Source organism: Neodiprion virginianus, chromosome 7 (genome assembly GCF_021901495.1).
Source record: "Neodiprion virginianus isolate iyNeoVirg1 chromosome 7, iyNeoVirg1.1, whole genome shotgun sequence".
NCBI lineage: Eukaryota > Metazoa > Arthropoda > Insecta > Hymenoptera > Diprionidae > Neodiprion > Neodiprion virginianus.
Genome location: NC_060883.1, coordinates 25000152 through 25021538, shown reverse-complemented (window position 1 = coordinate 25021538; position 21387 = coordinate 25000152). Strand labels below are relative to the sequence as shown.

Sequence of the window (21387 nt, the reverse complement as noted above, 5' to 3'; positions counted from 1 at the left end):
AAAAAATTAGTGAGAAAAAAAGCATAGAGAAATTAAGAACCGAGGCTATACGGTGTGGGTGCACGTGTATCGGGTTGTTGTTACATACCTCCAATGTTCGGTGTGTGTGTGTATCGCATAAAGGAAACGAATGCAGGACAGACGGATACACGCGCATACATGTGTGTTAAGTTAATGTATAGGTTCCAACCGGGGATCTCAAAATGTTCATTTCAGGCTTAAGAAACTGCCGGCAGTCCCGTAATCTGAGATTTGAAAATCCCAAACCTATGGTAACTATCATGGAATCGTAATGCTGTAAATCAAAGCTCTAGCTTCCAAGGAACACAAATCTGCTATTTGTTCAATAAGTTCCTCATTCTCGTATTATAGTCGGATACCTGTGTATCGCAAGCCGCGTAGAAATTCACCAGTACGGGCACGCGAAAAAAATTTCCACAATAAGAGAGAATGTGTACCTACTCGGCTTGTCTGCGCATGAAACTTCGAGTCAGGCAGAGCCTTCGAACGGGCAGCGGCGTGAGGGACGGTTTTAGTTAACCTTCTGGGAAATGTCACTTTCAGTTTCACCTATACTCGCAACATAGAACTAAAATCTGACGAAGGCCAATCAAGACCCTCGTCGCAATTATACACGGTTTTCAAAGATAGTCATTGGACCTCGTAAATTATTTGAAGTGCATATATACCGTGACTATACTCAACATGGTAGGTAAATTTTAATGCATAAAAGTGCATACCCAGAGTAATGCGCATACCTTGACGCCCTGCGGTGAACGTTCGTATAAATTTTATGTATATAAGTGTCGTATAGAAAACAGCTAATTGATAAACTGGTCGTAAAAGACAGGTAAGTATTTTCTATTCGCGAATCGATTGGTAGGTATCTCGGTGTGTTGTAAGATTTTTAATTGCGGTCCACAACGCTTTGCCACACATATTTACATCCACGTCGTTCTATAATGCAGCAGGCAAGCAACGATATATCCACGTAGGTACGGACTTTTGCCATGACCAAATAGTACTTTTTTTCCAACGCATGACATAAAATGGTCATTTATTTTCTATTACCGCGAACAGATGTTACCTACTTGTTGTCGAAGGAGTTACCGCGGTGTAACATATTTTATATCGGCAGACGGGTGAGCTGGGTCAAACGAGCGTCAAGTAAGTGGAAAACGGCTTGAAAGGCTCATATTGAAAAGAGAGAAAAAGACTGAGTGCGGCTTAGGAAAGGAAGTATCGGAAAGTTGATTAATCCATGATAATCTAGGAACATTTGGAGCATCACGCTTTTGCAGACACAAGTACGGAGGCTGTGAAGCATATTATAGGTGTATGCACTGGAGCACTAAGGGGGCTCTCCGGGACTCCGCAGGCAACGGTTTTCGACTAATTTGGCAACAACTTTGCTATTTAAGCGGTCGCACGGAGACGAAGTGACAAAATCACATTGTCGAGGCGATCCATTATTGTGTAAATTGAGATGAGCAGATTGGCTGGTACGGTCGAACGGCTCAACAATGAACTCTCGGTTCAAACTACCCTCCCGATCCCGCAACCCTCGCGGCGAAACAACACTCGCGCCTGCAGTCTTCCCTTTTTGCGGTGTGTCGCTCGTTAGCGGGCCGAATCAACCGGAAATACCAGCTTGACACTTCCGTATTCGAGGTGCGGAAGATGCTGTGGCTTGCGCGGCTCGGTAAGAAACAATCGGAGGTGCTCCTTCCGTCTCATCCCTCCAGATCCGACAATGAGAGATATTCTCCAGAGCGTCGCTTCCACGGTAGTGATTTTCATTTTAACACAGTGCCGTAACGGGTTCGGCGAGGGTCAAGGAGCTAATCGTGTACCTACTCGGCGCGTTTTCTCATCACATTCGGTACAGCTGCAATCAACAACACCCCCCATGTATGTGAAATGACGTCGTTTATTCACCGGTATAGAGAGCAAGGGGTGCATACGCCGTAGTCTTTCGAACCAATTGCTTATGTTTTCAAACGCACCGACAATGGCTCAGTGCGGCGACGATTATTGCAAAGTGAATCGAAGTACTTTCCGACGACCCGGATGAATAGCGGCTACCGCAAGTAATTTTCTTTACGATCACCAGCCTTGGGATTGCGAACAGAACGGTAAGCCGCGACGTTTTCTATCAGCATCCGTTTAGTTTCCATCCGCGTAGGTACGCGATACGCGATAGACCACAACGTAATTGCAGACAATGTTTTCGAAGAACTTGCGAGCTTCGGCTCAATCTTTTCCAACCATCAGTTGACCGGGCCTACAAGTCTACTCTACGAATCATTTTACTCGAACATACTACAACCCATGTGGCAGCCTGACGTGTTAACGCTGGACGATCGAATCTGACTTTGGGCGGGTACCTCGCCTTGTTTTAAATATCGTAACAGCTCTTTCGTTACCATTGTCAAATAATTTTCTCTAAAGCTGTAGGGCACATCGTGCAAAGTGGAGAACCGTTATTAAATTGGACACGGTGAAGTATATCGACGCCGATTCATTAATTACACCGATGAATAGGGAGGTGTCGTCGATCGGCATCAAGAATCGTAATTGTACAGTGCAAGATTAATGGTTATCCAGACTCCGGACACCAGACGTATCCTGTACAAGGCTGTGTATAGCTGCCGCGCAGATGTATATATGTGCAGTACCAAGCGTACAATCACATATTTTTGGTCGTATCAGATGAACGAACAAACATTATCTCGCTTATTCTACCTATTTGATAAGTAGCGCCAGAAATTATCTTGTGAAAGATTTAGGCCGATCAGGTCTCGTTAAAGTGATGTGCAGTAATTGCTTGGAGAGAATAATCCGCCGATTTATTATTAAGGCGGTTACGCACGAGTTTTCAGATTTGGTGAATGAAAAAATAATCTCTGACTACAGTCTCGAGAGCCAATCAAGGAGTTTGCAGAGAGAGAGATTCGAGAATAGGCAGTGTCTAAGGTATTCGATACAGATCGCTCGAGATAATAAGTGTACGTATCACGCCGTTGATGCGAATAACGTAAATGTCGCGTACAAGGTATAATAATGAAGATGTCTGGAAGACTTTTATTGCGACGAGCTGGCATAGGTAGATAAATGTATACATCGGTACTAAATAAACAGGGGCAGTGGTGGGTTCGGCAAAGGGGCAAAGCAATAGGCGAGTTCCCCGCACGATCCCATCCATCAATTATCGAAACAGGGTGAAATTCTATTCGCTCCGTAGCGAAATTAAACGAATTCCAGCTCGGTGTGTCAGGGATGAAAAAATCAACCTGCACGCCCGCTTTCCGCAGGCGGGCGTGAGTGGCAGGTTCGCTAATACATCCCTACCACCGAACCCTCTACGCTCCTACAGCCTCCGCGATATGGAAGCTGCTGGACACCTGCGCGCATGCTCGCGAAGCTTTCACACTGCACAAGGAGAAAACAAGTCGACTACATGTATATACGACGCCTGGAACGGTCAGAAACGAGGGCCAAGGGATTCCTCGGAAATAATTCCAACTTTGTCCGAGAAGGGATGATAGTTTTCCATCTTTCAATTCACTTGTAGTACGCTCGAGAATTGGTTCTCGCTCCCGGATGGGTATATGCTATTAATTTCTACGGCACACCGAAGGTAGGATTACGTTGATGCTCTCGTCGATATTTGTCAGTATTTTTCGTTGCGGCTATCTATATTAGTGAAAGACTGGTGACATGTCCATTTTATGAAAACAGGACGGCTCCCTCAACGAAATCTTTGATCCAATTTCTGTTTGATCGAGCCAGATGCGTCTACGGGCGCCGCCGTGTACGTCGGTTGTACAAACCTATTGACATCGGTCGGGATTTTTCTTGGCCATTACCGTCCAACGGTTGGTCGCAATCCCTGCGCTATCGACCGTAGCTGCAGGAAAAACCAGGCAGCGTAATACAGTTTTGTTTCAGAAATTCCTCCGCCATGTCTGAGCACTTGTTGCACGATGTTAACGATAAACTTGAATGCGCCATGTTTATGCCTGGCCACAGATACACGTGGTGGACCGACTTGGTTAGAATCGGGATTCAGTTGATTATTGTCGCACGCCATGCCCAATCGCCGGGGTTTTGAACTCTGCACATCTGTCGACGGTGCTATCGCTTCCGCGCATGCGCCCTGGTATAATTTTGCACGTAGGAGAGAGTATCGACCAGTTGAAAGCGTGAGATAAAGATGGAAAACGTATCGTACAGTCGAGTCTGCCGTTATTCGAGGCAACCACGATCGTTCATTTTCTGAAGCTATCCAAGTGCAGTTTCGTCACAAGGGTTTCCGAAAAATATCAACATTTTCAATTACAAGCTCATTCCAGGACTTTCCCTATGGAAGTTAGCCACACTCGAATAGACGAGCAAAGGTTAGCTGAAGCGATTTCCCTCGAAGTAACGTCGAAAACAGGGATATTCCTCACACGCGCGTCGTCAGCGTCGTTGTGTAGTTGTTGTCGTCGTAAATGATTCGCTGTGACCACACGAGTTCGCAATCTCACGAGTGGGTCAAGTGTACAGTACTGACAGTGATTATGGAAGTGGCCGACTCCCAAAAGAACTTGGCCTATTCTGTGAGTCGGTGAACTACATTCCTCTGCCACATAATTGTTCACCTGCATCGCAAGCGCCTATTCATTTCCCGCTCGTCGTTCTCGCAGTAGTATTGAGACGACGGTTTATAATATGGCTTGCATCAGCGAGCTGTCGCAATCCCAGGAATACCTGAGCTTTCGCAGTTCGATCCCTCTGAGAAAAATTGTTGTCGATTCGGACGGTACGAAGGTAAGTACCTGCGTGCGCATACGTTATACACGTACACACGTAAATGGGTGTGTTTATCCATGAATGAAACGGCCATACTTGCAGGATGTATTTTCGAACGTGCATTGAAATCATGACTCTTTTGAAACTATTTAATCATTAATGGCGGGTGTGTATCAAATCTTTTGCTTCAGCTTGACAAACAAGTGTTCCGACAATTAAGATATTTTGCTTTTTTCATATTTCAGGGATGGAAGGTCTACGATTCGGGGCCAAAAACTGTGAGATGTCCACTAATCTGTCTTCCCCCGGTCAGCGGAACTGCGGATATTTTCTTCAAGCAAATCATGGGATTGGCCGCCAAAGGATATCGCGTTATCGCTGTAAGTTTACAAACAATGAACAGAAAACCGATGACACGACGGACATAATATAATGTTTACGGTGTAACGAACATATTCATTCAATTCATTTCTGATGACAAATATTGCAGATAGATATTTAAAGGCAACTCGAAGATAACAGGTCGTCATCCTGTTTTGCGTTTTGTTGGCAATTTTGGAAGTTTTTTTTTTTTCGCTGTGAATATTCATTTGTCACGGATGCAGCAACATTGATATAATTCAAGGCTGAATATCTATTACAATAAATCTAATGAAAAAGCTCATCGTATTTTATTGTTACAAAAATATGACTGCCAGGCATATGATATAGGTATTCCATACAGAAATTGATAGTTTAGGAACGTTTCCCTCACCAGCGCAGAAAGGTCTTCACTGATATTCGAAACGTCACCTCAATCGCCTGAATGTAAGGACGCACACATCCATGCGTGTAAAATTATCGCGAAAACCAATCCAACGGCGATACGTACACATATGTTATTTATAATCCAACTCGCAATGTCAATCATTGCATATTACCACAATATTTCCAACGACTTCATCAGCCTATGGGAAAGAATCGGTATAACATTATTTATTTCTCTCATAGGCGGAACCACCGGTGTATTGGAACGTGAAAGAATGGTGCGAAGGTTTCAGAAAACTCCTCGATTACATGGAACTCGACAGAGTACATTTGTACGGAGCGTCTCTCGGTAAGCAGAATCGCGATTTTAAGTTCGATGGAATAGAGTCTGACCTCTTTGTATTTTTGTTCACGATAACGTCTTGGCGCCCAGCCCCAATTTCTTGTTATCTACTCGCTGTATTTTTTATCCAACCAGAGACTGCATGCATTCCTTTCATGTTACTTCCACCCATCTGTATACCAGCATATTATTATTGCCAGACAACTCGACTAATAAATACGAACCGGATCATAAACATATGACTACGAAATAATCATGCTGCCACAATACAGATTTTTGTTTTCATATCTAGGTGGTTTCCTCGCGCAAAAATTTGCAGAAGTCAATTCTCATTGCCCACGGGTCCAGTCCATGGTCCTGTGTAACACCTTCACGGACACATCTGTATTCAGCTATAACGATTCTGCTGCCGTGTAAGTTAGATATTGAATCGAAGTGCAGGTTCTACCTACAACGTGAAAGCAGATAATTACCAAGGTCATGTACGATTGTGCCTTTTCTGATACATTAAGCAATGACACGTCCCCCTGCCCGCCCGCGCCTTCAGGCATTGATGAAAATCTATATCAAAATAGCGCAATCCTTCAATCCGCCAATTGTATCTAACGCGTTTGGTTTTCCTTGCATTACAGATTTTGGATACTGCCTTCTCTAGTACTGAAGAAAATGGTGATGGGAAACTTCGCTGCTCAAAAGGCCGACCCAGAGATCGTTGACGCCATTGATTTCATGGTCGAACGGGTCCGTATGCTTTTATAGGCATCATTTTTAAAGAGTTGCATAGTTAATAGAAAAATATGTGCTTTTCAATCAAGTCGAGTACTTGAGAATAATTTCATGACAAGTGTTTTAATTGAGTGGCGGATGAGCGGTACAAGTGGTTCGGTAATAGTACTCTCTGTGTTTGAATCAGTGTTATAAAACCACTGACCCCCAGTTATAAGCAAACCACTGGAAAACAAAAACAGTGTCTGTACACTGAAAATCAGTGAAATATCAGTGAAAAGTCACTGAATCATCAGTGTAGGTATGTGCATTGAATTTTTCCCGCGATATACTTGTAACTGGGAATTGGCGGATTTTCACTGATTCAAATTTAGGGTGCACCGATTACTTATCCTTGAATTGATTCTTGCAGTTGGAAAGCTTGACCCAGCCGGAGTTGGCCTCTCGCCTAACAATGAACTGCGTCAGCTGCTACGTCCAGCCACAAAAAATATCACATCTCCCGATAACAATAATCGACGTATTCGACGAGTACGCGTTGTCGAACGTAGTCAGGGAAGAGACTTACAAATGTTATCCAAACGCTAAACTTGCCCACCTTAAGAGCGGAGGGAACTTTCCATACCTTAGCCGATCGCCAGAAGTCAATCTACACCTCCAAGTAAAGAAAAATAGCATTAGCGCTAATTTGAGATTTGATTCTTTACGTCTGTTTGACGATGGTACGATATTTGTCCACAGATCCATTTAAGACAATTCAACAATACCGAATACGATGCTGCGGAGAGATACGGGAAGGTCTAGATATTCGGAAATTGGGAAAACGATCAAAATATCACGGGAAGATGTCAAGACGACAGTGGAGAAGAATGATGCGCAGCCAAGTACCTACCGTTTTTCCGTACGACGACACTTGGAAGAAACATAACGTGATAATATGTCTTGATAAAGTTGACACATCAGATTATTGCTGTTTTTGATAATACGTTGCATAACGATGGCGAGATATGAGTTGGCCATTAATTGTAAGACTACGGCTGCCATGGTAAATCGTCACACGCAAGTTCACGAATATTATACCGCCGTATGCAGGCGTATGTACGTAAAGGTGGCGTGGCGTCGATAATTGGGAAAGTCAGAGGGAAACGTTTTGTTCTCGATAGAAGCTTAAACATTATTTATCACGCAAGATACATGTCGCGAGAGCAGAACTTGAAAGTTATTTGTTACGTGCAATATGTTTGAAATTATTTGTATTCACCGTATTATGCCAGTAAACGCATTTGGTATATCAGCTCTACTGTGAAAAAAAAAAATATATATATATATATATATATATATATATATATATATATTATATATTTCTTTATATATAAATGTATAATATACACATATAGTTTATCACTATAAAAATTATATTCTTAATACAATTGTTTTGATCGCGGATAAGACGAACAAATTTTATTCAATTGTCTTGCCATTAAAATTAATCGTCATTTGCGTCACATACCTGTCGATATGAGTTAGATGGAAACATCGATCGGTATGCATATTTGCTACGGTATAGTGATTCTGGACTTAAAACAAATTATTCACAAATTATTCGTGATACAAAAAAAAAAAAAAATTGGAAACTCGCGAGGGCGAACAGGCAGTAGGAAGAATTAGGTAAAGTTGACAAAAGTGTCGTATTACAAATGATAAATTGTTGCGAACGAAAATGTATACGAGAATATCGTATGTAAGCCGGCCTTATGTCAGATTGCAGCGTTGAATAACTCAATCTTTCAAAACTGGATTCCTGATGACGACATCGCTTCCTTCATTTTCAATCGATTCGTAAGCCCATTTTCTGTTTGACCTGGAAATGAGGTGACGAGCGTTTTTATGTCATAACAAAGAATTAAAATATCGCCGTGTCAGCCAATGTAATTTGCATTCAAGTGTATAGAGCCTTGCCTGCACTCGTGTCCACACTTGGTAGATTTGCATTTAGGACACGGGAAGTGACATCCAAGGCAACTGCGTTCCAAACAATCGCACAGATCTTCCCCAGTTTGGAAGAAAATCCCTTTTTCATCGTACAAAACGTGTTTCTTAGCTCCGGGATAGAGTCGACGGTTAAGCTTGCGTTTTTCCCGTTCGCTTCTCTCGGGGTCGAAGTATTTTAAAAAAGATTGGACACCGTTCTCCAGGGACAGCGCAGCCTTTTTAGCCGATCGAGTTCTCTGAAAAATGATAACAACAATAGTGTAAACAACAACTCGGCTCGGCCTTTTTTTACCGAAATACCACTAGTCGTTCAAGATCTGATCTATTTTTTCAATTGAAAAGTTTTTCGGAACACTGACTGGCACCATCGACGAACGGTGTTACGCAAGGATTTCATGCAGGTATGTATTGCGCGGTGTATTGTCAAGCTCACGTAATATTGATTAGGTACTCGATGTGCGCAGTAGAAGTGGACGGTGAAAAACATTTGCGAGGAAAAAATCGTCTGGACATTCGAAACGATTTATAATCGTATTATAAATAATAATATTGGAATAACCTCGTCCCAATCATCGAACAAACTAAGATTCTCCGTAGAACTTTCCGGATAATCGATGCATCGCTTGAATGCATGGTTGCATTTGGAGGATGTCTCGGTCATCTTCGTGTTTTTTTTTTTTTTTTTTTTTTATACCTCTACCGCGATAGAATACCGCCAACAGGCTAGTGCAACACAACGGGCCTGTCCGCCTTTCGGCCCGACATTCGACTCTGTTTTACAAGTACCAATAATCAATCCTATAATTTGTTAGAGCAGGCGATATACCACACCGTGCGAATGATCAACTGTCGCTCGGCGTAACCGCATTTTGTCAGCATCGACAATATACGTGAATCACGTGTTACGCTCGACGTAACCAACAGATAAGAGGCAAGCTCAGGCATGCTCACGGTGTCTCGTGGACGAGTACGCCTCGCATTCGATTGGCACAAGCGGACCGCCATATTTTTTCCAAGCCAAGATTACGCGCGCTTAGGATAGCGGATGTTCGATCAAGATTTTATGGTATATCCAATAATCTTTTGTCGGTACAGTTATATGTCTATCCGTTGGCCGTATTTATTCTCACTTCTGAAATGACAATTACGAGCCGAACAAATGGCAACTTATTACATCTCTATGTATTCGAAGCAGCAATTACTTCGTGGCTTTGGTCTAACTAATACGTAGATATAGTTCCGAGATGAATGTGAGATGACATTTCATTTCGTTCGACAGATAGGTATTCTTTTTCGGAAAAATAGGAATCTTAAATCCTCGTGTGATAAATTTCCCTACAACGTTGCACATTGCAAAAATTCACTATATTTATTCGGTTTGAAAACTGTTGGTAAAACAGTTGACGGATAAGTGCTAAACCAAATTGACGAGAATTTTCATACTTCTAACTCCAACGGTGTTACTATCAAAATATCCAATTATACTAGCATGCGAAATTCCAGAATAAAATAAGATGCTTGTGATCGAAAATGTGATCTTGGATATCAAATTACCTATAATTGTACGTAGACGGCAACGCAACTTTGATATCAAGATCAATATATGAAAACACGGGGTGAGTCCAAAGAAAATTTATTTATATTTTTAATAAGGCTGAAAACAAATCACGGCCCATTACATCCAGAAAATAGTTCTATTTGAATATAAACCTATGAGAAAGTTTTTTTGCTCAAGGCCATAAACTTATTGGTTTGAAGTAAATTTCGATTGAATTAAATAATCCTACTCGAAAGTTTCATATTGAAATAAAATCTTTTTGTTTGAAACAAGTAGAGAAGAACTTTTTCCGATTGCATGCACAGCAAATAAAATTAATTACATCCTACTGCCAAATTAGCTTGACATTAGATCTGTGAAGAAAAAAAAGGAAAAAAAAAGGAACATCAAAACTGGAATACAATAAACATCGATTGAAACTAAGGCGAAAGAACTTACTCTCTCCATGTATGCTGACATGGGCCGCTCATCAGTCATCTTTGTTCAAGACACCGTTTGCCGTGGTGATGTAAATAAGCTCAAGTGAAACGAACTATCTAGCTGATAAAAACGACAGGGGACACAATTTTCGAGATTTTTCCAAGCTGACGATCACGTCTGTCAAGCCGTACAGCGACAGTGGCGACTTCTGTGCTCCGTACACCACGGCAATCGCTGCGTGCAGCTTCTGGCGACACGGAATTTCTAGGTTATGGATTGTCGATACGCGGTTTAGAGAGAAAACCTTTCAAAATAAAGGTGACACTACGACAGATTCAAAATTGCCGACTCCCTTGATACAATCTTTCCCTATCTACCCAAAACTCAAACCGATTTTTTTTTCAACATAACTCTCACGGAGAAGCTCATAAAAGGAGAGAGAACAAAGACTTGAACATTTGTGGTAAACTTCTTTCAAAATCTACAATTTACAAACATTCATGATACTTTCTACGTCGCGTTGAGATGATAGGTCATAAATTGTTCGAAACGGATCAATTCAAATTTTGTTTACATGCGAGGAACTTTACGCAGTGTTACTTTACGCCTAAGATGTTACTCCTTGCCTTTGAAATCCCAATGATCGTTGAGGTACAGCGTATCGTGCGAATCTCCCATCGAGTCCCACAGCGGTGAATATACAGATACCCAAAGGTATATACCAATCTATAGAAGCTGTGCGATGTAACGACGAACCATATCTCAGGCTATTCAGATACTGCTCTTCAAGTTGTAACGCTGAATTGGTCTACTCTTTTTGAAAGCATAGCCGAAGGACAGTACCTGAAGTTTCTCGATCCAAGCGTACCTACAAATATTCAGCACGAGCGACATCTCTCGCCCAATCCACCAACTGGCGCATTCGTCACGTGACGAGTTGAGACGGATTTCAGGTACCTATACAGAGCCTGGGACAAAGTAACGGATCTTGTTTGACAAGAGAAGAGAAAAACTTAACGAGTATCGGTGCATTATGCATTAGTATCATGACATTCGCAATATAAATCTTTATTCCCATATAGCTGCCAGCGAATACGTATCTGTTTGAAGTGAAAGTGATACTCGCATGGAAATCAATTACTTTGCTTACTTCACATATTCTTCTTCAGCAGCCTCTTGGCTTCTGATTTCTTCTCTTTTGACAAAGATGTTGTCTTAAGCTTATCATGTAAAATCATACACGGTCATGGACTTGACACTTGTTTCGTGGATTTATGATTATTCACCGATTTATTCTAATAGGGTAATGACGTCTTGTAGTACTTTGAACGCGTCGAATGAATTGCGACATAACTGTTTCAGCTATTTCAAGATCATAGTCATTATGTAAGCGTAGTAGCTTTAAAAAATATATACCAGACTATACAAAGCACTCTTTCGGTTCTACTTTCGTTCTACCCATAACACGTTGACATATTCAGCTCATCATTTGATTCTACACAGGCAGTCACAAAAATTGAACATTATTAAAATGCATTTTCCTATAAATAGGACTAGGATAACTTAATATTTGTTTACAAGCACAATCATAAAGTAAAATTGAGGATTTTGCAAAAATTTAGCTGCACATCTGCTATGTTACATTAGTCGTAATTTGAGCGTATTTTGATGACAGCGACGTAAAACTGAACACGGAAATCAATGCCACGTGGCTTCGCTATTGAACAACCGTAAACAAATAACTACATGTACGCGCAGGCTTCTACTTCGCGGTAATCACTCTCGAAAAATCATTTTCTCCAATAGACAATATGGGTGCGAACATGTTCCCGAAATAGAAAAAATTATTTAATACTTGATGAAACGACGGCCAGAATGATAATTAATATACGCGGTTACGTATAAGTAAGCAATTCACAAATTTAGCGACTTTTTTTTTAGTTGCTTGGATTTTATATTATTATTTTCCTACTCTCAACTGGCCCATTAGCTCAGTTGGTTAGAGCGTCGTGCTAATAACGCGAAGGTCGCGGGTTCGATCCCCTCATGGGCCAATTATTTTTTCTTTCGTAAATCCTTCGCGCGATCATGGGCGCAGCCAAGACATTTGGAGATCAAATGTTTGAAAAGATAAAAATAAGAATGCAAATACGATTCGGCGACTGCAAAACGATCCACGCACAAATGCTCCTTGCAGGTATAACAGTCTTTGTGCAAGTGAACCTGCTGCTTAACCGAGTAGGTCTAGGCATTTGATTAGAGTCAATTTCAAGTGAATATCTCTCTGCGCGACGACCAGACAAAGGTGGATAAGTCGCTCTAACGAAGTACAGTTCTCACGCAATTTCAAATAACTATTGTGGGCCAGAATTGTTTACTGTGTAGTCAGCTGTCCGTTAGGCACGACAAACATCGGTAAACCACGATATCTCTATACCTATCCTAGTATAGGTATATTATACGTTGTACGTATGCATATCTCGTGAATAAGTGTGCGGTTAGATTGTGCCAAAGTACGACTAGAAAACTATTGAAATGGAAACGGGACTCGTTCGTTGTGTTTACATTCTTATCAATTATTGTACGACTTAGATCTTTGCGTAGCGATATGCTCCAAGTTAACGCGGTGCAGGACCGGTTTTACCGTCTTGCCACTGTAAATTTTACTCCCATCGCGAACAAGAAGCAATGGTCGTACCGTCTCACCTCCATCACCTACACGAGCACGTGCGGAGGTATAACCAACTTCCGTCGAAGGGCAACATTGAAAATACTCATACAAATGGTATGGTTAACTAATGAGCTGAGTTCGCGCCAAAAATATTTTACAGTATCGCGTCTTGTGATAACATCTTTCAGCGGTCCGACGGTATTGGTTCAGAAATCAGACAACTTACAGTAGTAACGACTGAACTCCGGGTCTAGAGGCAACGTCGAGGTATTCCGAAACTTTCCATCGAAATCGGGCCGGCTCGATGGCCCCGCAACGGACGAAGAGAGGTTACCCGAGCCACAGAATGGAAACTGTACGTCTGGCCCTAGGTCAGAAAACGATTATAAAATTGAAAACTTTCCGTTTCGTCAACTTCAGATCGTCCTATGCCCGTATATTATTGTCGTTGAGAGTAACACGGCTGCATATAGTTTGCGGGATTTTGGTCTCAGATTGGTCTCTTGAGATTTGAGCGCTACGCCAAACTTTCCGAACGTCCAAATCAGCGGAACCCTACCCGCTGCGACGGCACGTGAGGCCATTCGTAAAATTTCCACCGCTCTACCGACTCGATACGCAACGGTCAATTGATCGAGACACTTGAACTTGGTTCAATTCAGAAGACGAACGAACGGTATACATTTACTAATTGTATAGGTGATCAAGGCGTCGCCGTTACACTCGAGACGTATTTCGTCTATAATGCAGCTATGTGAATATGTGTATGCAATTTCAAGCATCCCTACAGCTATACCTACGTCTATTTAAACGAGAGATAAGATATTGGTCCCAGGAGCAACTCTGTCGACTGTCGGCTAGACGCATGCGGTTGGCCCTCCGGTTTTAACAGTCCGGAGCTATTTAACGCCATGCACCTACGATAGGATATTAAGGGGGGTCGGATTATTCAAATTTCACATCATCATTCAGAGCTTTTCGACGATGAATTTTGAATTACGAACGATGCGAGGGATCAGGAGAACAAACGCGTCGCGCCACATCTTCACCCTGGCAGAGGGCCATCTTTTATGCATTTGCCAGGTGGTTAATTATAATTCAAAGTGTACAACGTGCTTAATGACTGTCGCTTGATCCCCGTGTTTCGATTATTATCACACCCGGATCAACACATTCAACCGGCCGTCTTAAGCTGTGGTCTAAGCTTCTCGTTATTGGCCGGAAAAGTGGGCGTTTTGAAACACCTGCATCTAGGTGAGCAGGCATCACATACCTATGTGCAGTCGCACGTGAGCATGTATGTACATAGGTATGGACAGGTTTCTCCCGAAATATGACAGCGTGCAGATACCATTGTATGTGTACATAATCGTCCCCCTGCCGCCTGGTGAGCAGGTATCGATCTGCGCGTGGAAACGCGCAGTTTCTCACTATGAAAAGTGAGCACTGCGAGTGCACCGCTCCCCATTGGCTGGAGACAAGTGGCGGAAACGGCTGATTGGCCGCGCCATCGATATAAGCAAGGGTATGCCGTAAGATCGGCTCAGTAGTGTTGTTATTCACCCACTGTCAACTTGGTGAGTAAAAATCGCCGGGGAATATTTTCCTCCGAGTGCTAAACGCGTTTTATCTAGATTAGATTTATCTCGGGTACGAGATGTGGCAAGATACACAGCTTACTCTATACTTATATATGGCATCGCAAATATTTTTCCACCGATCGGAATAGTTTCAACGTTTTTCATTAATTTTTCAGCATCTGCATAAACCAGGTTAATCGTACTTCATTTAAAGTGAATTTCGTGCATATAACCGTTTGTTGGTATTGTCAATCCGCGAATCTATTTAAAAATCGGAGAACTGTCACTGCAACGTGACACTCTAGAATAGTACTGTGGATTTACTAATATATACGAAGTGTGGGACGATCGTTGCAGTCGGCTCTGCTGTGGTAATCTGATTTATGTAATGCGGCAAATAATTTTCGAACGAATTCAGCGAATTTTCATGTGACCAACATCTTCTCCGTTGGTCGGGCAAATATTGAAAAATGTATCTCTGCGTGGCGCGCGAGCATCTCGAGTCTTCTTATTTTCTTTTCCGTATTGCGCGTAGGTGGCTAGGACATAAGGCTAGGGTATGCAGCTGTATATAGGTATGAGCGGTATCGATTTGTTTCGGTTAAATTTCAATGATTCAGGACCGCGGTGCAAACACAATTTTACACAAAGGCAAGCAGAAATTATTCAAACTACTGATATATAGACTTTCATAGAATAGCTTTCTGTAAGGTTGGGTGAACTTTCGAATACCGAGGTCGAAGATTATGTAAAACCGCACCGCTGCGAAGTTCCGTTACGTGTGGTTACCTATATACATCTAACTCGCTAGTCAAACAATGCAAACTAACATGGAAAATGCCTTCCGCGACACCTTGTATACCTGCCTTAGATATCTAACGAAACGTATACACGCGTGCATGTACGATGCCAAAGGCGATAAATGATAGCTATTTAACCTTCGTCGCGCGAATGAAACGTGTGACAAAGAAATATCCAATCGCTTGGAAAGAAGGGGTATGAAATACGTCCCAACCGATGCGGGATAGCGCTACACGATGCTTTTTGTTGAAATGTAAAGTTATTTGCTAATGCGTATTTTACATGGTACAAATTTTTACCTGCGACACTAGTTATTACAATCGAACAAACTCTGTGCACTGCGCTTACTTTCTTTTAAATTGTATAAATTTAAAGAAATATTCTCAAAGTATAATAACAACGATAATAATCATGATCTGTCATTGGTTTTTTTCTCTGTACTGTTCAAGGATCACGCGATGCCGTTACGTAGACGGAAATAAATTTCGGGTCGAATGTGCGTCATAAATGACGAGTGTATCATAAATAATTAATATATTATTTCGATTTCCATCTCGTGTTTTTGCCTGGTTATGAAAGGATTTTACCGGTTTGTCGCGCAAATTCTTCTCTATTTCACGAATTTTCTCACGCTGCACCTAATTGATACACGTGCTACACTCTAATTGCAAGTATACAGCCTCGACTCTCAAATCAATCGAAGGTAGAGAAATGATATATGCCACGGCAACAAAATTTGGGGCCAATCGTGAGTGTACAAGATTTGTGGATCAATCTGGGGGAAAGATTGATACAGACCTGCGCAAATGATAGCTTTATAAAATTAAGTGAATATAGGTACGAAAGTAAGTCGAAGAGAAAACTTAACTTTCAGCGTAGTGCAAGCGTACAGTTTTTATCTGATGCGAGTCGTATTTCCCGTTCGAAATGTCAATATCGCATTACCCTCATTTTCTAGCAAATTTATGCAAACGGCAGTTATAGATATCGGCGTGTCCTAATGAAATACGGGCTTCTCACCGTGCAGAACAAGGGTGACTCGTAAGACTCTACGGTAAGTGCATCCGTAGTTCTGTACACACCTCGCAGAGTTTTCTGAGGTACCCTGTTTTTATTAGGATACCCCGTTATTTGTTACATATTATCAAATAAAACCTTCCTCGTGCGCATTAAACGCTACAACATGTCTATAATATCGATTACAACTTGTCGAACAACGTCAATGAACTGCAAAGACTCACAACGGCCCGCCTGACCCTGCTCCTACATCTACAGGTCTCGACGTTATCGGTTAATTCGAAACACCCCGTATGTACGAACGAAAACGATCGGTGACTCCCGAGGCGTTGTGTAAGATGACGCAGTAACAAATCCGGCGAGATTCAAAGTGCGCGGACTAGTAAACAAAGGCAGGAAATGGACTTGAGCAAATCACAATATGTGCAACGGCTCGACAGTAATTTATGCTTTTCATTATTTCTCTGTGAAGTATCTATACTCACAATCGGAGTAACAAATACCAACGGGCGGCTGTAAATATCCTGAATGTCACTGCATAACTTGCACCGATCTAGATCATTACACACAAGTGAACTTACTACATGTTTTTATAAATGGAAACGAGTACATGTCTCACGTGTCCTATTACCCTCGGCTTATACGATCTACCGCATATTACGCTGCTATTTTGAAGCCCTCTATCATTGTCGTCACGTTGTTTCTATATAAGTGCGTATATAATAGGTATATCTCCGGCCCGATTGTGACGGAGCATGCACAGTTTATTGGCCCATATCCAACTGCACACGAAGTTATTTAAAATCTAACCTCATGCCGTTGCTTGAAAATGTCGTCTGAGCTTTCTCGTCATTATCTATTTCCAGTAATTTGTTGCGGGTTCGCTTGATTATATTAGATCGACAAGCAATATCCTCTACTAACTATAATTCATAAAGGCAACTGTTATCGTTCAAGCCTCGAATCTGTGTGATAATTTACTTCAATCTTCCAAATTGCAGGAGAATAGTATGTACAAAGAACTCGACGACAGGGAAGTGAAGCACGATTGCCCGAGGACAGAGGGGCTGCACGCATATCCGGACCACTTCAGGGAATTTGAGCCGAAGAATTTCTAACTCGAGGAAAGGAAGAAGGAGAGTGCGAAGGAATACACATTAATGGGAATCTGAAGAGTTGGTCCCGCGGGCGGACTTGTAAATAGTGTAAATAAAATTTAACCTAACTTTTAACTAATCGTCGAGGTGGATCAACGTTGAAGTAGTCGACCTTATCACTCCGACTTCTCTGTACGTGGTACAATTCGAAAGGCAAAAGTATCAAGGGCAATACCGATCACAAACGATCCAATCTCAACAGTAACAAACGTCTATAATAAATACGAAGAATATGAAACCAGACGCGCAAAATGACATGTCTCTGGGCATGAAACTACTTACGGCAGGAACCGCAGCCTGCGTGGCGGACTTGGCTACTTTTCCACTGGACACGACGAAAGTCAGGATGCAGGTTACTATCGACAGATTTTTCACAACTTCACGCTAGCTGTTTCATATATATCCATGCTGTGACCAATACCGATTGTTACTTCTAGATCGCAGGAGAAGGACGAGCCTTGTTACTGGCATCGACCGAAGGATCCGTCCTTGCCGTAAGAGCCGCACAGCCAGGATTGTTGCAGACGATGGGTAACATCGTAAGAACCGAAGGAGCAAGGTACGGCTTTACGACAGCTACAAACTTTCAAACCTAATTTTATGTTTCTCCGATAGTCCTGTTGCGACATAGCGTCACCTAGTTTATTTACTACCTCTGTACTTCACGCTATGACGTCAGGACGATACTGGACATTCTCATTTACCTGTCTGACGCGCCAATTATGAGAGAACCTACAGTTTTTTTTTTTTACACAGACGGGTCACACGGACAATCAAATGACAGTTTATCAGTTTGGTAACCTTTCCGTCGGCATTAATTCAACAAATTCAACTTGAATGATTAATTAATTTGTTTACTTGTTTGACGTTTTTTTTAACAAGTATAACTGCGTGTCGAGTTACGGAACGGAAATTAAACGACAGACGGCTCTTAGTGGTAAAGTAGAAATGAAAAAAAAAAAAAAAAATTAAAGTTTTTTTGCAGTGCCATTTCTTGCCACATTCTGCAAACGATTATTCAACTTCAATTTCTTACAATTAAGTAAAAACGGTTTGACGCAACAGAAAATTTGATTGGCAAAGCTGCGCCGGAGTGTCTGCAACTCGTTAAACGCAGAAGATAGTAGAGGCAACGTATCGTCTCCTTTAAGGGGACACTCACAATCAGTTGCCCCTAGTTAGACATTCATTAGTAGGTACTTTAATGTTGTTAAGTTGCCTCGAACAATCAACCGTAGGTATGCACCCATGTTCTGCATAATGAATAAATGAATAAAAAATGAAAGCTAGATCTCGGCGTAACGGTTATGATGATAATCTGAATTAATGATTTATGAATTGCACGCCGGATGGAATCGATAGTAGAGTTGATAAACATTGTGAAGTATTGGCGGCATGTGAAGGGCAACCGCACGAGGTGCGAATTGTTAGAGTTTAGAGCGTCAGTTTGAGCGAGGGTGGTTGCAGGAGCCTGTACGGAGGTCTTTCCGCCGGTCTACAGCGACAGATGTGTTTTGCAAGTGTTCGATTGGGCCTCTACGACACCGTCAAGTCTTTCTACGCTGGAATCATCGACGGTACTTCAAAAAAAAACACACTCACATAATTGATTACGTAACTAACGCATCATATCAGCGCGCATACTAACCTTATGAGTTTATGTTGATAAACGATACAGCTGTATCATACCTACGGCAAAGTGACGAGCGAATAAAATTTCGAGAATAAGTTGTTGTCAAACGTCCGGTACGAAATTGCAGGGGAATGACGGAAGAGTTGTTGATCTGTAAAGTTGCTCTGCTACAGAACCCACTTGCTGACAATGAAATCGTCGTTCAGCGACCGATCGATCGCTCAAAATCATTTCACCACGCTCTTCCGTCGTTCCGAGTTTGAATTGGTCTTGTAGTAACCGCGGCGTATCTGCTCCCTTTGTGCATTCTTACAAGCGTCACCTCACGATCCACAAAGGTGTTCTGAAACTTTTTGCCCTGCGCAATACGATCCGTTTGTCTAGGATATCGGCCGCTCTTGGGCACGATTGCGAAAAGCCAAAAATAACACCAGCATCCGAGGGGAGCACCTCTCTGGAATGTGCGGCGATCGCTGTTGCCTTCTTACCGCCACCGTATTAATATTTCAAGTACGGCAATGTGTAAAACTAGATTCACGATGCAACGTACGGGATTGCAAGAAGGGTAGAGAGAGGCAGATCAGTGAAACGTAGAAGTTCACCAGCTACGTGCTGGTTTTTTCATTTCAAAATCCCGAGTGATGTGCAGAACTCTAAGCCAAACCGAACTGCTGACAGTTGAAAGAAAAAAAAAAAGATAAAAAAATCAACAAGCTCTCGTTGGAACTTGACAAGACTCATTTTTCAAATCCTCAGCTTCGTTTCATTGAAATAGTTCAACAAGTGTAACGTAAAATTTCTTTCACTTTCAACAGGTAAGAAGGCCGGACGGAGCGATTCCCTAAACATAGGGACTCGCGTCGCGGCTGGCATCACCACTGGAGCACTGGCGGTACTTTTTGCGCAGCCAACCGACGTTGTCAAGGTCCGACTTCAAGCCGGAAATCTGGGATCAAATACTGGGCAAGTTCGATACACGTCGACGCTGCAAGCCTACAGGAGCATCGCGCTGAAAGAAGGAACACGAGGCCTGTGGAAAGGTGCGAGGCTATCGGAATTTCGTTTCTCGCCGGCATTCGATTTCTTACAGCGAGAAGCTAACAACGATAATCATTTCACTTATCTTTGGCTCTCTCATTATTAACAGGAACACTTCCGAACATGTCGCGGAACGCCATCGTCAACGTTGCCGAGATCGTATGCTACGACGTTATCAAGGATGTGATCATACACTCTGGGATCCTCAGAGACGGGATACCCTGTCATTTGACAGCGGCTATGGCAGCTGGTCTCTGCACCACCTTGGCAGCGAGCCCCGTGGACGTCGTCAAAACGCGGTACATGAACAGCGCTCCTGGTGAATACAAGGGAGCCCTCGACGCAGCGGTTCGAATGTTCACGCAGGAGGGCCCCATGGCCTTCTACAAGGGCTTCGTACCGAGTTTCGCCCGTCTTGTGTCGTGGAACATTGTTCTTTGGGTCACATACGAGCAGATCAAAATCAAAGTCAATAACATACGGGACAGCGTTTGAAACGAATGCGCACGAAACATTAGCAGTTGTTTTTTTTAATTTTTCTTTCTTCGTCTATTTTGTGTTCAAGGCTGTAGGAAATTATCAAGGCGACTTGTCTTCTTTCGAATATCACGTATACTGTATGACCAGTTTGATAATAACTGGAAAAATGTACCTTTATTATACATACATACATATGGTAAACGGTAGGTAGGGAGCGGTGGTGTAAAAGTGATCGCTCGACAAATACTCAATTATAGTTTAGTTTAATCCACCGATGTTGAGGAAAGATCCTCAAGACTTATTTTTCCTCAGACTTCAACAACGTTGAAACACAGCAGCCCGTGGTTACTATCAGTTATAATTATCGATGTATTATTTGGATTTATCCTGATAAACGAAATCGCATGTATTGAAGTCTGATTTTTCG

At 42.2% G+C, this 21387-nt stretch overlaps 3 protein-coding genes, 1 long non-coding RNA gene and 1 other non-coding gene across 11 annotated transcripts; 3 read left to right on the top strand and 2 right to left on the bottom strand.

Moving 5' to 3' along the window:
• Positions 1–4120: 4120 nt before the first annotated feature.
• On the top strand, positions 4121–8224 carry LOC124309245 (maspardin-like). The gene is made up of 7 exons (XM_046772690.1): positions 4121–4815; positions 5043–5177; positions 5788–5893; positions 6180–6300; positions 6520–6628; positions 7026–7274; positions 7355–8224. Exons 1-7 carry the CDS (start codon positions 4717–4719, stop codon positions 7415–7417), a joined length of 882 nt encoding a protein of 293 aa, XP_046628646.1. The 5' UTR covers positions 4121–4716; the 3' UTR covers positions 7418–8224.
• On the bottom strand, positions 5038–7088 carry LOC124309247 (uncharacterized). The gene is made up of 4 exons (XR_006909207.1): positions 6995–7088; positions 5938–6335; positions 5552–5744; positions 5038–5175 (listed from the first exon to the last, which is right to left on the bottom strand). It is a non-coding gene; the product is annotated as an uncharacterized LOC124309247 (long non-coding RNA).
• On the bottom strand, positions 8035–10826 carry LOC124309246 (ARL14 effector protein-like). Of its 5 annotated transcripts, none has more exons than XM_046772695.1 (3): positions 10602–10826; positions 8573–8841; positions 8035–8474 (listed from the first exon to the last, which is right to left on the bottom strand). In XM_046772695.1, the coding sequence occupies exons 1-3, from the start codon at positions 10638–10640 to the stop codon at positions 8393–8395; spliced, it is 390 nt and encodes a 129-aa protein (XP_046628651.1). In that variant the 5' UTR covers positions 10641–10826; the 3' UTR covers positions 8035–8392. The 5 variants fall into 5 exon arrangements, with proteins under 5 accessions (XP_046628651.1, XP_046628648.1, XP_046628649.1 ...); XM_046772692.1 differs by lacking the exon at positions 10602–10826 and adding an exon at positions 9437–9566; XM_046772693.1 differs by lacking the exon at positions 10602–10826 and adding an exon at positions 9165–9430.
• Positions 8891–21374, top strand: LOC124309244 (mitochondrial uncoupling protein 2-like). 3 transcript variants are annotated; one of them, XM_046772689.1, is made up of 6 exons: positions 8891–9006; positions 17654–18161; positions 18247–18368; positions 19277–19386; positions 20258–20482; positions 20590–21374. In XM_046772689.1, exons 2-6 carry the CDS (start codon positions 18042–18044, stop codon positions 20973–20975), a joined length of 963 nt encoding a protein of 320 aa, XP_046628645.1. In that variant the 5' UTR covers positions 8891–9006; positions 17654–18041; the 3' UTR covers positions 20976–21374. The 3 variants fall into 3 exon arrangements, with proteins under 3 accessions (XP_046628645.1, XP_046628643.1, XP_046628644.1); XM_046772687.1 differs by lacking the exon at positions 8891–9006 and adding an exon at positions 14684–14831; XM_046772688.1 differs by lacking the exon at positions 8891–9006 and adding an exon at positions 16666–16689.
• On the top strand, positions 12564–12637 carry Trnai-aau (transfer RNA isoleucine (anticodon AAU)). Its single transcript has one exon. It is a non-coding gene; the product is annotated as a tRNA-Ile (tRNA).
• Positions 21375–21387: the final 13 nt, after the last annotated feature.